Source organism: Heteronotia binoei, chromosome 15 (genome assembly GCF_032191835.1).
Source record: "Heteronotia binoei isolate CCM8104 ecotype False Entrance Well chromosome 15, APGP_CSIRO_Hbin_v1, whole genome shotgun sequence".
Classification (NCBI taxonomy): domain Eukaryota; kingdom Metazoa; phylum Chordata; class Lepidosauria; order Squamata; family Gekkonidae; genus Heteronotia; species Heteronotia binoei.
In genome coordinates, this window is record NC_083237.1 from 43,545,386 (window position 1) to 43,561,113 (window position 15,728).

A 15,728-nucleotide genomic window follows, 5' to 3' on the forward strand; every position below is an offset into this window, starting at 1 on the left:
AGCACCATGATTCCTAACTGCTCAACCTCCTATTTTGTGCTAAGGTTAAGAAAATTATCAGCCATTATGCCAAGCATAACTTCTGCTATATCCAAAAACTGGACTTATTCTGGGATGGTTTTGCTGGTGTTCCAAAAACCTTTATGTACCAGCTGGAAATACTGCAGCCACCTAAGTCTTATACACTTCCCCCCCCTTTGACAAATTCTCCCAAGAACTGTAATCTTGTGCAGGTGCAGTGAGTTCCTTTTTGAGAAGCCTACCTCTTCCCCAGCTTTTTATTTTTCAGGAGCCCTAACAGATTAGGTTTGAAACAAATCTAGATGTGTAAACAAATAAGAACAGAAAGCTCCCTAAGTATACCAGATGGCACAAGGATTGCCAGCCCATGCCTGGAAACTGGCGAGAGCTTGGAGGGTAAGGGCATGGGGGTGCCAGCGTTCTGTATGCCCTGACATCACTTCCAGGGAAAACAGGAAAAGATGTCACATCATTCTAGGAAATGCCAGAGTTTTTGGCAATTCCTAGAGTGACATTACTCACTTCCAGGTTTTCCCTGGAAGTGACATCATGCCATATGTGATGCCAGCAGTGTTTTTTCTCTTGATGCCACTTGGAGTGGCTGCAGGCAAAAAGGGCAGCCAGTAGAAGGTCTCCTGCCATAGTGGAAGGCTTAGCAAACCCTAGGTCAAACAGAGAAGACAGATCATCTTAACTTTCCCCCGGTGTCCTTTTATCCTGTGGGCTTTCACTGATCACAAGCGCTGCACCCGAGGAGCTGTGATCACACACTACAAAGCTAGCCTGCATTTGAATTTGGTATGCCCTACAACCTCTCTGCCCCACAGCAACACACAGAAGAAATCAGAATTCAAAGTAATGACAAAGATCATCATGCAGCTGGAAGAGAAGTCCAGTGGTGTCACTCTGGAGGCCCCCAGTGTCTCCATACAACTGGATGAGAAGGGTCTTCCCTAAACGTTTGCCTGCCTTTCTCTCTTTGATTCTCTCTCACACAGAAGGTTCTCAGCGCAGGGTCCGGCCGCATGGACCATTGGCTCATAATCTTCTCCCACTCACTCAGCGCCATCGCTTGGTCCCTCAATATGGAGTGAAGCGGTTGCATCCTCCGCGGTACAAGCTGGCCTGTCAGGAAGAGAGAACACAGTCTTAGTGAGCCTTGGATACAGGCAGGGAATGAGGAACGGAAAAAGGATTAGGAATAATTATGGGCCAGGTGACCTTTTGTAGTCAGCTTAACACCACCATCTGCTGGCTGTCTCAGGCTGATGCAGCCAAACTAGATTCGAAGTTCCCGATGCCTTCTTCCCCCTGAGCACCCAGCCATCAAGACGCATACTAGCCTTTGGTTTCCATAACATCCAAGAGGGTATTTATACATCTGCTTTTTCAGCCTATGTAAACTGGTGTGCCATGTATATATCAAAGCTTGTCCTTCGCCCAAACATCTGTGTCCATTCCCCTCTATCAATAACATTCTTCATCTGAACTTTGCAATATGCCCTAGGAGCGTTTCTCTCTGGCCTGTGTTTGCAGCACTGATGTCCAAATGGCATAGCTTGACCTATGGGGATGCTGCGGGATAGATGGTTCTGCTTCACAACAAGGGACTGGACAAGAGTTTTTTGGCTAAACATTAGGAAGAACTTCTTGACAGTTAAGAGACAGTTAAGCTTCCTTGGGAGGTGGTGGGCTCCCCTTCTTTGGAGATTTTCAAACAGAGGCGGGATGGCCATCTGACAGCAGTGCTGATTCCGTGCATTAGGTCATGGGATCATGGGAATGAGAGCAGGAAAGGTTACATCAGTGCTTAGTCCTCCTGGCCCTTTCTTACAGGTCCAGGGAAACGGATGTCAGGGAAACTGGGGCTGGGCAGCAATTTTTCTCTAGGCCAGTTTGTTGGAGGTTTTTTGCCATCTTCTGGGCATGGAGCAGGGGCCACTGTCGGTACTGGGGGGGGGGTGTATTTGTGAATTTCCTGCATTGTGCAGGGAGTTGGACTAGATGACTTTGGAGGTCTCTTCCAACTCTATGATTCTAGGAAAGCACTTCTGTGCTCACCCAATTCTGCTGACTCATTGATTGACAAGCAAAATGCCCCACCCACTAATACAATGGCTCACCATGGCACCAACTCCATAGGCAGGGGTCACCGTGTGATGATAGGGCTCAGCAGTAGTGTAGACCCGTCCATACCTGTAGGAGAAAGACCCAAGAGACCATGGTTGAAATGGCTTAGGGGAGGGGTGTCGAACTCATTTGTTATGCGGGCCGGATCTGACATAAATGAGACAATGTCAGGTTGGCCAGGCCATGTCAGGCCAGGCTATGCATGTACCTATTTAAGATTAGGTAACAGAGATATAAACTTTATAAAGGACACAGACAAACACAATACATATACATATATATATATATATTTTTTTTTTTAAAAAAAAAATGCTTAAAACATTAGGACTTGTTGGTCTTAAAGGTGCTTTCTCTGTATCTCTCCCATGAGATTGAGGTAAGTGGGCAAAGAAGCTCTGGCTTTTTCCTTTATTCCCCAGGAGACCAGGAAGGGAGGAGCCTCAGCCAATAGAAGGAAGAGAGGCTTGGCTCAGTAGCTCTTCTGTGTGATTGAGAGAGCCTGGCAAAGCAAGCTTTTCCTCATCCCTTCCTTGCCAAGGAGAGATTCTCAGCCAAAGGAGAAAACAGAGGCTTTGCTCTGTAGCTCCTGTGCGATTGAGCAAGCCTGACAAAACAAGCTGTGATGCAGAAGGAAGCAAGAGAGGAGAAGGAAGCAGATGACAACCAGTTGCTTGGGGGAATGATAGGAGCCCTCTGGGGGCCTGATTTGACCCCGGGGCCGCATGTTTGACACCCCTGGCTTTGGGCTACTGAAATGGATACCCTACAGATTCTTCTGTTTCAGACTTGTGTATATGTACAGTGCCATCAGGTCACAGCTGACTTATGGTGACCTCATCAAGTTTTCAAGGCAAGAGACGATTGAACGTGGTTTCCCCATTGCCTTTCTCCGCATAGTGACCCTGGAATTCCTTGGTGGCCTCCCCTTCCAATACTGACCAGATCTCAAGATCTGATGATGATCAGGCTAGCCTAGGCTATCCAAGGTTCAGACTTACCCATCACTATAGGCTGCTGCCGTTGCTGCTGCTGCGGCAGCGGCGGGTGTCTGGGCCACTCGGTAAGCTGCAGGGTAACCCTGCAGTACAGAACACAGATAATTAGGCTAAGATTCCGGAAAACGTGACAATCCCAGCCACGCCTGCTCACAAACCTCCACAAAGGCTTCCTCATCACAGCTTTGTATCCCTTGCTGAATCCCTTGCCCAGGCAAGCATTGGATTACATCCTGCCGGTTCATTCACTGAACAACCCGGAGGACGGAACATTTCCCATGCTGACACAAACACATATGCTCAGACCTTTATTCCAAGGCCCAAACCTCCTGCTTCTTCCTTAGTTATCGCCCTCAGGAGACTCCAGATGTCTCACCTAAACCATCTTGATATTCCTCCTAGACCACCCCATCGCCTCTCCCATTGGGCACATGAGTGGTCACCAATCCTGATAGCTTTGAGTGCTGCCCCAGAGATCTGTTCCATGGCACTTTCTTTGCCCTGAAAGACCCAGAAGGCCACAGCACTTCCTGTTCTTCCATCTTCAGACAACTGGCAAAAGGACAGGCATGGAACCCTTGAATCTTAAGCCCCCAGGACACTCGGACAAAGACTTACATAGAGGTCAGAACTGTAGAGACCATCCGGATACAGCACACTAGATGGAAAGTCAGGGAAAAGAAGTCAGTGCCACAGTCACCCCTTTTCTCTGACTTCAACCTTCTTCCCCATTCCCCACCTCAGCTTGCTATCCAAACTCCACTCAGCCCTCAACAATTATTTTCCTCTGACCATCTACAGAATGCCTTTCCATCGCCATTCAGTAAGAACCACTATCATTTGGGATAAAGGGTAAGACTGTTTTAAAAAATGAAGCCATAACTTGCGAGTCAAGTTTGAGCCCTTGTCTGCCTTTCTCTGCATATATGAATACAAATATAAAAGCCCTGGATCCATGTAGAATAGCATCCTGTGTCCAGCAGAGGGCACCCAGATGATTCTAGGAAGCATGCAAGCCAGCAGTAGTCTTTGTTGTTGCTTATCACCCAGCAACTGGTATCCAGAGGTACACTGCTCCTGGGCCTGGGGGTTCTATTTAGCTGTCATGGATAATAGCTCTAAGACTCATCTTTGCTGAAACCTTTTAAAGCCCCTCTAGGCCAGAGACATTCATAACATCCCAGGGTTTTCCCTGCAGTCCCCTCTCAACCCCACGGCAACATCAATCTCCTCCATTTTCCCTTCCCTTATTTCACCCCAAAGCTGAACTCCCCACCCAGCCTTGCCCTGAAAAATGTCTGCATTCCAACACAATGCCCTTCGACCCAGGCTCTCTCAGTATTCCAATTATTTGAGTTATCCCCGACCCGTATAGGTGCGGAAAAGTTTTAAGTATTTTATTGTATTTTTTTGCATTTTAGGAGGAGTTTTACATGATGTGTTATAATTTTTATATTGGTCTATGACCGTAATAAAAAGTTCACTAGTATAGATCTTTTAACAAGCCACATTTATGAAACCCGTACAAAAGATTCTGCTCTTGAAACAGAAATGAGATTTCAGACCATATTGTGATTTTTAAAAAGTGGGCAATCTGCATCTTGAATTTAAACATTTTTGCTTTTTTGGACAAGGATTGAGGGACGTGTTCTGGGGTAAAACAACGACAACAGAACACCCTGTGTTGTGACTTTCAGACACATTTTTAAAGCAAATAATCGTAACCTCCTTCTCGTAAAATGGGCCACCCCCTCCTTGTCCCTTTGATGCTCACCTGCCATAGGCTGGAACTGGTGAGGGGGCAGGTGCTGCTCGAATGGGATTGTAGATAGTGGCTCGGCCACGCCCTCGGAGAGCCCCGCGATAGGCCAGGGCAGCTGGGGCCATCATGGGGTAAGGGATACTAGCCACTGGTGAACAGGCACATGAGAGAGAGAGAGAGGAACATTCCATTAGGAGGCAGAAATGGGGAAAACAAAGGAGAGCTTTTCACCTCACCCTCAGGACAATGTCCCCAATGACTCTCCCAGAGCCTTAAAAATGCAGCACTCAGAGAACATGAGTCCAAGTTAAGGTTAGCAGGGTGACTTTTCATGGAAAGGATAAAAATCACACAAGGATTGGCAGCTCACCTGTATACAGGTCAGGGGCATAAACAGCACCCACAACAGGATTGATCTTCCAACCTAAACACCAAAGCACAGAAGGAGGGGTCAGAGCAGACACCACCCTCATGAAGATTCTGCCCACCTCTCCATAGCCACAACACACAACACACCCACCTTCACCAAAGCAGACCAGAATCAAGAAGAAGAGTTGGTTTCTATACCCCACTCTTCACTACCCAATGACTCTCAGAGCAGCTTACAATCCCCTTCCCTTCCTCTCTCCACAGCAAACATCCTTGTGAGGTAGGTAGGGCTGAGAGAGCTCTGAGAGAACTGCTCTTGAAAGAACAGTGACTGACCCAACGTCACCCAGCGGCTGCATGTGGAGGAGTAGGGAATCAAACCCAGTTCTCCAGATTAGAGTCTGCTGCTCTTTACCACTACTGGCTCACTACTTCAAGGCTCATGCTGATCGGTACGTGGGGTAGGGCTTCTCCAAGTCACATGATGGGGCCCACCCAGGAGGCTACGGTCTCCACAGAGACAGACACTCCTATGGGGAAAAGTTCCCAAACAGCTCTGTGTATGTGTGGGAGGCAAAAGGCCTAAAGTACACACTGTCCTCATGCCCCCCCCCCACAACCAACTGGGAAAGGGGGAGTTAAGTCTTCCCCCCTATTATTTTCCTGATCTGAAATGGGCTTGGGAAGTTGCTGGCAACCACAAAAAAGTTACCTGAACAAGGCGAATAGTCTCTTCAGGACTATTTTGAGTCTGGAAAATGGCATTGAGGGGTGTGAAGACTTTATCCCCCTGCCCGTGTGCCAAATCTGAGGGTTCCGGCATGCACTGCCACTTAAGCCCTGCCACGTCTCTTTTTTCAAACATGTGGAAAGGGGTTTTTGCTCTCCCCCAGGTTACATACCGTTCACCACAGGTGCCGCAGGGGGTTTCTTGGTGACTAAACGAGCTGTGGCATTATTGACCTGGGTTGGAAAGAGAAAGGAACATGAAGAGACATGTGGAACTGGACCCAATGAGCCAGTTTGAGTCTGTGACTTAGACTGGCTCAGCACAACTGGAGTGAAAGCAGAATCCAGATTAAAAGCAGCAGCTTTCAAGGTGAGAAGGGAGGGACACACCTCCTCCTGATTGCCCCATTTCAATATTGCCTGATCTCTAACATCTGGAAATCAGTATTGAATTCTGGGAGATCTGCAGGCCCAGCCTGGAAATTGGCAGCTGTACGACTGCCAGCACCTGGAATATACACACATGAGAATCTGAGGAAAGTCTAACCTCTATCTTCCTTCCTTCCACAATGCTGCTATTCAGCTTCTCCCGTGCCTGGTCGGCATCCTGGCTGTTCTCAAAAGTGACAAAGCCAAAGCCCTAAAGAGAAGAGACATTTGTTAGACTGGAAGCAAGGGAAGTTACCAGTTTTTTTATTTATTTAAAAATATTTACAAGCATGCCTTTATCTGCAACAAACAGGAGTCAAAGAGGAGAACAAACATAAAGCCATTTAAAAATCAGTCAGAAAACTGAACTAGACAACCAGGCAACAAGCACCCCCATCATCCCCATTGCCCTGCAGTCATGTGACGAGGGTTGCCAGGTGCCCTCTGGCCACACTGGGTGGGATGGGATTGTCAGTTCCAGGTGGGGAAAACTCCTGGAGATTCAGGGGTGGAGCCAGTGGAGAACGGAGACCTCCATGGGGCACAATGCCATAGAGTCCACTCCCCAAAGCTTCTACTTTCTATTCTATCCAGGTGAATTGGTCTTTGCAGTCTGAAGATGAGCTGTAATTCCAGGGGATCCCCAGGTCCCACCTGGAGGCTGGCATCCCTATTAAGGTTCTGATTTAGAATTATTACAGGAGACTGTTCTATAGGGCCGGAGGGGTCACCAAGAAGTCCAAAAACAGGCAGCAAAATGGGTGGAATAAACAAGAAACACTGCTATGCCGAGAGCAGCTGCTGCCTAGACTCAGACGGGGAGAAATGCTCCCTGAAGTCATTCTGCAAACCAGCTTTCAACACTGCATACCTTTGAACTGAGCTGCCTGGGACCACATGTTTATGATATTCTACTGGGTTAGAGAGTTGGCAGCTCTTTGAAACCACTTCCCAGTGCTTTTGCAAATAAGGCTGCAGAGAGACACGCACCCCAAATTCTGCAAACGTTTGTTTTAATTTTCTCTTCAAATCAAAACTCATATTAAACTATCTGAAAGGTTTCCGTACTGGTCTTCCACCAGCTGTGGGAATGGGCAAAATCCACCACCCTCTAGAAATTCTATTTAGCTTGCCTTTGTGTCTTCTGAGGTTCCTCCAGGCAGTATTTATCTTGTCAACCATAAAAGCTAGGAACTTTCCTTTTCTTTATTTATAGATCACCTTTAAATGTTCAGGCTGCTCAATCTGGTACTTGATAGCTAGGAGACATGTTGCAACTCACAAAATTGTGCTTCAAACGATAGTGTCCCAGGATCCCTTGCAAATTTATTTTATTTATTTTGTTACATTTATATCCCACCCTCCCCTAACAGGCTCAGGGTGGCTTTCATATCATATCATAGATGATCCTGGGGCACTGCTTCAGAGGCATCTTTTAAGAACTTTGTAATCTCAAGCACCTACAATCAGCACCGAGTCCCACACTGCCATAACCGGAGCACGGGAACACCCAACCCTACTAGGGAAGCCTCCATCATCTTATCCCGCCTTCTTGGTCACTTCATACCTTAGAGCCTCGTTCATTGAAGATGATCTCCACATCTAAGATTTTCCCAAATTGCTAGAAAAGAGAAAGGAGTAGTTTGGTCATTTCCACAAGCAACACACAATGCCCTGCCATTTCTGAGACCATGTCAACCAAGACTTGAAGTCAGGGTCTCTTACAAATCAATGTTGCTTCCACACCTTATCATATTTGCATCCACCATCATCCCCCAAAGTGTACTCATCCTCAAGTGCCAAATGGCCAACAGTAAAGCATCTTGGGTCTATTTACAAGCTCCCCTTGTGGAAAAGTGGCACCTGCCACCCATGTCCTTGTCCCGGGCTTCCTGAGTCAGCAATCTGCTCCAGATCACTGATTGTTTGTACTACTGGAGAGAGCACCACAGTGGCCGTTTCCACACAGAGAAGTCTCTGTGTTGCTTTTATTGCCAGTGTGTTGCCTTTTACCTGCTTTCTTCACATCAGACATCATTTCCTTCTCCTCGGAACTCCCCCCAAACACTTTAGGAGCACGCTGCTATCAGACGCAGGGCACCATTTCCTGTCCCAAGAGTCTAAGGCTCACCCCAAACATCTGCCGCAGGTCCGGATCTCGGAAACGGAAGGGGATGTTGGAGACGTGGAGGCGTTTGGGTTGGGATTTGTTCTCTCCGCTCTCGGCATCCTCCGCCTCAGGGGAGAGCTCAGGTGCGGGGACTTCTTCGGGCTGCTGGGGAAAAGGGGGAGGACAAAGCAGGATCAAACCACACACACCACCAAGGCCACTGCCCCTGTGCATCCCTATAGAAAGGGCACACAGTAGAATGGTTAGAGAGCTATGGCCTAGGAACTTGGTATCCCTACTCAGCCATGAGCATATAACAACCCAGATTAGGGGATTCTCCAAAGTGGGTATCACCAGTTCATGCTCGGGGAGGTCTTGAAGAAAGATACGGACACTCAGGGCAGGCCGCCACCAACCTACAGGGCTCAAATGCATCCAGGTGAGGAGGAGATCATTACCTCAAGGAGGCCATTTTTTCAGCCCCATCCCAGTAGCAACCTATCTGGGCAGTGGAACAAGGTGATGGAAGGGTCGGGTACTGGAATGGATTGTACCACTTCAGATGGCGGGGGGGTGTGTGTGTGAAAGGGAAATCACATGGGCAGAGTAAGCAGGAAACAGAGAGCTGGGCTGAGGCAATGGACACCTCGGATTGAGTCCTTGTTCAACCTTACAAAAGATCAAGAGTCTAGTAGCACCTTAAATAAAATTTGCAGCACGGTATGAGCTTTTGTGAGTCACTGCTCACTTCTTCAAATATTTTATTCTTCTTATCTGAAGAAGTGAGCAGTGACTCACAAAACCTCCTCCCTTGCCACAAGTTTTATTAATCTTTAAGGTGCTACAGGATTTTTACTCTTTTCTACTGCTACAGACAGACGAACACAGCTACCCAACTTGACCTTGTTTAACCTTGTACTGCTTGCTGGGTATCTTTGGGAAATTGACTTCCGAAGGAAAGAAGGAAGTTGTTACAAAAGGCATAAGAATCAGAGAAGTTGGATAAATATAAGGGTTGGATTCAACCAGATTTTCTGCTGGTGAAAAGGTAGGAGGTGTCCCTTTGACCACACCCCCCCCCAAAAAAGGCTCTGAGCAACAGATCATGAGACCTGCATGGACAGAAGCCACGGAGAATAGAGGCTGCAATGGAAAGAACTGGGTGAGATGGAGTGAAAAAGCTGGCTGGATCTAACCGAGTGCTCAGCTCAGCAACCTGCCTACACAACCATTCCTTTTTCTATACAAAAAGATGGATTTGCAGGCCCTGGGTCCATGCAATGGTCACAAGATGAAAAGACATTTGAAAAGCTGTTGCCCCTTGGATCTTCTGCTTGTAGCCTTTGTAACACGTGAACAGGGGAAAATAATACTTGCTTACCAGAATAGCCTGTGAGATTTAACCTGCTCTTATCTAGAAAATTTCAATTTGCCTAATGGGGGAGGGGCGGACAAAGTCATCCTGATCTATTAAGGGGGATGCTTTGTGCAGATAGCTGCCCCTTCCACTCATTTATAGAGTTGAGCCATGAAGTTTTTGACCCTATATGGGCAAACAAAATCAAAAAATTCAGGAAGCAAGGCCAGTGGGGGAAACAACCAAGGCCCAATTGTCTTCCTGAAGATATCTTTATAGAAGGAGTAGAAAATAGTAAGAGTCCAGTAGCACCTTAAAGACTAACGAAAGCTGTGGTAGGATCTATCCTACCACAAATTTTGTTAGTCTTTAAGGTGCTAATGGACTCTTACTATTTTCTACTGCTACAGGCAGACTAACATGGCTACCATCTCGATCTATCGTACATGAAGGGGATTCTGAAACACGCACTCCCAAGCGATCCTGAAAATCTAAAGCAGTGGTACTCACTCTGTTGATCCTGAAGAGACATATTCACGATTACCCTCAACTAAAATAGCTGCCATTTACCTCCATCCCTGGTAGGAGGCTTGGATTTCATTCCTCCTGTAGTGGTCATTTCAAGTTGGGAACCCAACTACCCATCACAAGCCTCACCAGTTAAGGGCAGGCACCATATAGGGGAATGATGCTAAGAGCTACAGGTGGCATGCCCAAGAGCCACATGTGGTTCCTGAGCCACTGAGCTAAAGCTTTCCCAGATGATGTCTCTGCACGATGGGCAGATACAGGGCTTTTTTTTTGTAGCAGGAACCCCTTTGCATATTAGGCCACACACCCCTGATGTAGCCAATCCTCCAAGAGCTTACAGGGCTCTTGTTACAAGACCTACAATAAGCTCTTGCAGGACTGGCTATATCAGGGGGTATGGCCTAATTTGCAAAGGAGTTCCTGTTACAAAAAAAAGCCCCAGACAGATAAGCGACTGGGCTTATTTCCTCAATAGAGAAGGCTCAGAAAAGGGATGGCCCAAGGACCTAGTCTCCTCTTCGTTTTCACCAAGACACATTACCAAATTTACATCTGCTGCCAATTTGAGGAAGACCCAGCCTTTCTTGTTTGTCTTCCCCATCTTCTCCCAGCCAAAGGGAATAGACCAGCAAACATTTTGCCTCACATTGATAAATTGGACAGACACACCCTGGCACGCATGACAGCATTAGTAGAGACAAGCAGGACGCAAGCTGTGGATGGGGCAACTTCTGGAAATGCTGTGGAAAAGGTCAGAGACCAGGAGGCAAAATGAATCGGCCCACCCCAGGTGGCACCTCACCCCCTCTCCATGCAGATGGCCCGATTTGACTCACAACGCAAGCACCAAGATGCAATATTCCAAGGGCACAGCGAGGTGCACGCGGCCTCTCTTGCAGTGTCTGAAGTGCTAAGAACCTGGGGGACAATTAATCCAGCAAGGCCAGGGAAGGGGGCAAGTTGAACTTGTCTTTGAAATCCCTACTACAGCCTATCAACGAGGAACCAGAAGATGTGTGACCAGATATGAACAGGGACAGTGGATAACAGGAAGGAACAGAGTGGCTTGTGTGTGTTTGGGGTTATCAATTTCAGTCTGGGAAATTCCTGGATATTTTGGAGAGGATCCCAGAGTTTGGAGAGGGATTTCTCCTATAATGTATGAAGTCTTCCCTCTGAAGCGGCCATTTTCTCCAGCGGAACTGGTCTCTGTAGCCTGGAGAACAGCTGTAATACCAGGAGAACACCAGGTCCCACCTGGAGATTGGCAACCCTGTGAGTGCCTGTGAACAGGTTCCACTGTTCCAAATCAGCTGAATTTGCCGTTACCGTGGCACAATAAGCTCACCGCTCCAGAGGACTGGTAGGCAGGGACTGTGGCTCAGCGGCAGAACATCTGCTTGGCTTGAAGGTCCCAGGTTCAATCCCTGGCATTTCCAGTCAGAAGAACCAGATAGCAGGCAATGTGCAAGACCTCTGCCTGAAACTCTGAAGAGCCATTGCCAGTCAGTGCAGTCTATAGCAGTCCACCGCAGCTTCATGTGTGCTCAAACTCTCTCAAATGGGTAAACCCATGACTAGGCCATACTACTACATATCACCAGGGATGGGGCTCACATAATGGAATGCTTCCTCTTTTAACAGCCTTCCCCCCAATTATTGCCCATAGAAATGTAGTGTATAAGGGAAGAAGCCCAAGTACAGCCTTTTCCCATGATACTTCAGGGTCTCTTCATACTTTGCATACAGATTGGGTTAGTGCCCCCATCCCCATCTAAGCTGTAATGCAATCACGCAGGAGTCATGGGTTCTCCCCAGTTTCTGTGCGCGGGGTGCCTAATTTGGATCAGGACTGAGGTGAATGTGGAGAGGGGGCTTCAGCCTCCCCCCACTCTAGGGTTGCCAAGTCTGATGATCACACCGGTGGGGGAGAGACTTTCCTGGAGTGGGGGGGGGGGTGGAGTGCCACAATGTGCTGATGTCACCATGGGACATCATCATGCCGGTGGCATTGTGTGGCGACACTCTGCTTTTTGGGCAAAACTCTGTGGTAAAATCACCCTCAAACTATAGAGTTTTGCTCAAAAAAACAGAGCATCGCTATACGGTGTCACTTGATGTGATGACGGCACTTCCAAGTGATGTCAGAATGTCACATTTGGAGGCGGGTTTTCCCCCACTGGCCAGCAGCAACCCAAAAAACTGGTGGAGTCCCCTGCCCCCAACTGGGGAATGACATCCCTACCCCAACTCACCATCCCTACCCCAACTCAACCTGATACACTCCCAGAGACACACTTGGGTTTCCCCAACATCACCCCTCTGGGGCCGTTTCAGGATCTAGGACAGTCAGCACCCTCCAGGTAAGCATGCATCTATGCATAGGCTTGAAGGCTGTGCAAGGAGCCGTGCTGACCGCAAGGAGCCCCGAAATGTTGCCATTAACACAACACACAAGTCCAGCCACTCACAAGTGCAAACACACCACCAGGCAGATCCCCCCTCACCTTTGCACTCCCTTCTCCCATTGCACCTCCCCATGATGTGCCATACCACCCCACCTTCAAACCCTGGATGCATCATTTGAGTGCTCCATACTCTCGGCTCATCAAGACAAGTTCAACAGAGATTAAACTCCCCCCCACCGGGGAGGATCAAATGCACAGGGCAGTGGGGGTGGGAGGTGGTATCAGGCTGAGAAGACAGGCAGGTGCAGTTGCACGGTGAGTAAGGGGTTAACTAGTCATGTATTAAAAGAGACTAGAACAAGAGAAACGTGATGGAGTCCAAGATGCCTGGGAGAAAACCTGAGCTCGATGGGCGGTCCACGAAGGCCTCTCTTAACATTCTGGGGAAGGCCCTAGTCCAGGAAAGAGACAGTCATTGGGGGATTATGGTACAACACAGGAATTCGTGGGTGGCTGGATCTCGGCAACAACTTTCCAGAGGAAGACAGAGAAAGGAAATTAAAGGACACACATGTTACAGATACACAGTTCCTCCCCAAAGTCTCAATTTTGCCCACCAAGGCAACTGAAGATAGCTGGAGAAGTAAAGCAGTATAATAAGAAAGTGCTACAGAAGCAAGCAGGTGTACAGGAAAGCTAAGCAAGAGGTTTTTCAGAAACTACAGTTCAAACCCTGGTTAAAAGGGAATCCTGGGGTTGGACCCAGCAAGCTTTTTGGGTGATGAAATAGGAAGCCCCTCCCTCCCTTCCTGCTTTGACAATCACAGGAATCAGAAGACCAGCTACAGTAAGGCAGAAAACTGGGCAAGAATGAGTGAAAATACCGGCTGGATCCAACCTCTATACCAATGAGGCAGAGACTTCAAGGACGTCTCCCTGAGCTAGAAGAAGGTCAGCTTCAAAATTTCAGTGCTAGAAAGCAACATCAGGAGGCCTCAGCCTCCATGCTCTGTAGCTGGACATCCAAAGGAACTGGTTGGCCACTGTGTGAGACAGGAAACTGGACTAGATGAACCACTGGGCTGATCCAATTTTTCCATTGGATTCTAACTTTGTACCACTTTGCATTCTTCACCACTGCCCACCAGCTATAAGTAGCTCTGCTCACTATACCCCATTCCATTGTCCGATAAAGTGTGCATGCATACGAAAGCTTACATTCTGAAGAAAACTTTGTTGGTCTTAAAGGTGCTACTGGACTCCTACTTTGTTCTAGGGCTTTTCTTATGTTAAGCAGGAGAAAAGGGCTGAAAACTTAAGACACTAAATCATCATCATTATTATTGTATCAAATATTATCAGGGCAGTTCATGCCATTCATGAGCACAGTAAAACCTGGCAACCAGCAGACAAGAAAAGGGATCCTCAAGTCAGAAAACTCTCCAAGTATGCAGAGGGAAAAACGGATTTAAGTTCATCGAAGACAGAAAAAAGCCAATAATTGTGTAACACACACCAACTATGGTCCAGGAAGCACAGAAACCTGAGAGTCAATTTATGGCAAACCACCCTGTGAAAAGTCTGCTGTGAAAACACTGTGAAAGCAACGTCACCCCAGAGTCAAAAACGACTGGTGCTTGTACAGGGGACTACCTTTACCTTTAAGATAAGGAAACAGCCAGGGAAAAAGAGCTTACTGCATCCTGGAGAAAGAATTATGGGCAGTGTTCCCTCTAAACTGAGTTAGCTTGAGCCAGCTCACAGATTTTTAGCCTCCAGCTCACATTTTTGTCTTAGCTCAGGAAAAATGGCCCCAGAGAACAATAATTTATGCAGTAGCTCACAACTTTAATGCCAGTGGCTCACAAAGTAGAATTTTTGCTCACAAAACTCTGCAGCTTAGAGGGAACATTGATTATGGGTACAGGTAGGGAATTTCCCCTCCATTCTTCAGGGTCCCTCAACTTCTGTTCGAATGGTTAGACAAGACCGCAAACAGAACAAGGGAAACTCCTACACCCGATCCACTTTTGCTCCGTATCAGACCCATATCTTAGGGTTGCCAGGTGGAGCCTGAAAACCTCTCAGAATCACAACTGACCCCAAGACTTCAGAGAAAATGGCTATCTAGAGAGCAGGCCCCATGGCATTACGCACCCCTGAAGTCCCTCTCCAGGCCCCCCACTCCCAAATCTCCAGAAACTTCCCAACCCAGAGCTGACAACCCTCTTTGCCCTTTTTATATAATCAATCCTTAAAAGATAGGTCAGATCCAGCTGTCTTGGTCCACTAAACGTTGCTCAGCTCCCTTCCCATCCCACATGGCTTTTGCCCTCATGACTCCCAGATTTGTCTTTTCTAGTGGGAACTCCTCCCTCCTACTCCAGAAAAAAAACCTGACAATTCCACAAAAGTCACCTTTGAATTCTGGCCCCACAAGCCTGCTACAGCTGACAGCCTCATTGCTGAGTGGCGGGCTGGGCTCATCCAAGCCATCATATTAAGCAAGACCCGGGACCTTTTTTGTATTATCACGAGGGGACCAATTCAGCAAGACAAATGGTGCCATTTCTTATTCCACCGCTTGCAAACGAGAACTGGACGCAACCGGAGTCATTCCCTGCTGCTCTCTACAGAAATCCTGCCTTCGGAAGGCCGGGGTCCCGGGTTCAATGGCAATCCAAAGCCCCTGCTCCTCCGAGGTCACCTAATGCAGATTAGCTCCCTCTTGAACTTCAACCACTTTTTAAAATTCATAAATCACGACAGTTAATAGCGTGACCAGAGAATGGATTTCTCTCCCTGGTCCGGAATAACGACGCTAATCTGCATTAACGATTGCAAAGAAATCAAGCCTGGTAGTTATTCTGGGAGAATCGATCTAAAT

The 15,728-nt window shown here is 47.6% G+C and overlaps 1 protein-coding gene across 3 annotated transcripts in view; it reads right to left on the minus strand.

Moving 5' to 3' along the window:
- Positions 1-955: 955 nt before the first annotated feature.
- The window catches only part of LOC132584368 (RNA binding protein fox-1 homolog 1-like), a 36,092-nt gene continuing 21,319 nt past the window's right edge, over positions 956-15,728 (minus strand). The window contains exons 3-12 of one of the 3 annotated variants that reach the window (XM_060256238.1): positions 8,567-8,707; positions 8,003-8,056; positions 6,554-6,646; positions 6,180-6,240; positions 5,279-5,332; positions 4,921-5,056; positions 3,765-3,804; positions 3,150-3,229; positions 2,145-2,217; positions 956-1,146 (exon numbers count right to left, since the gene is read on the minus strand). In XM_060256238.1, coding sequence (XP_060112221.1) covers positions 1,102-1,146; positions 2,145-2,217; positions 3,150-3,229; positions 3,765-3,804; positions 4,921-5,056; positions 5,279-5,332; positions 6,180-6,240; positions 6,554-6,646; positions 8,003-8,056; positions 8,567-8,707 — 777 coding nt within the window. In that variant the 3' untranslated portion in view covers positions 956-1,101. Of the gene's footprint in view, positions 1,147-2,144; positions 2,218-3,149; positions 3,230-3,764; positions 3,805-4,920; positions 5,057-5,278; positions 5,333-6,179; positions 6,241-6,553; positions 6,647-8,002; positions 8,057-8,566; positions 8,711-15,728 lie in introns of all 3 variants that reach the window. The other 2 variants (XM_060256237.1, XM_060256239.1) reach the window with 2 other exon arrangements.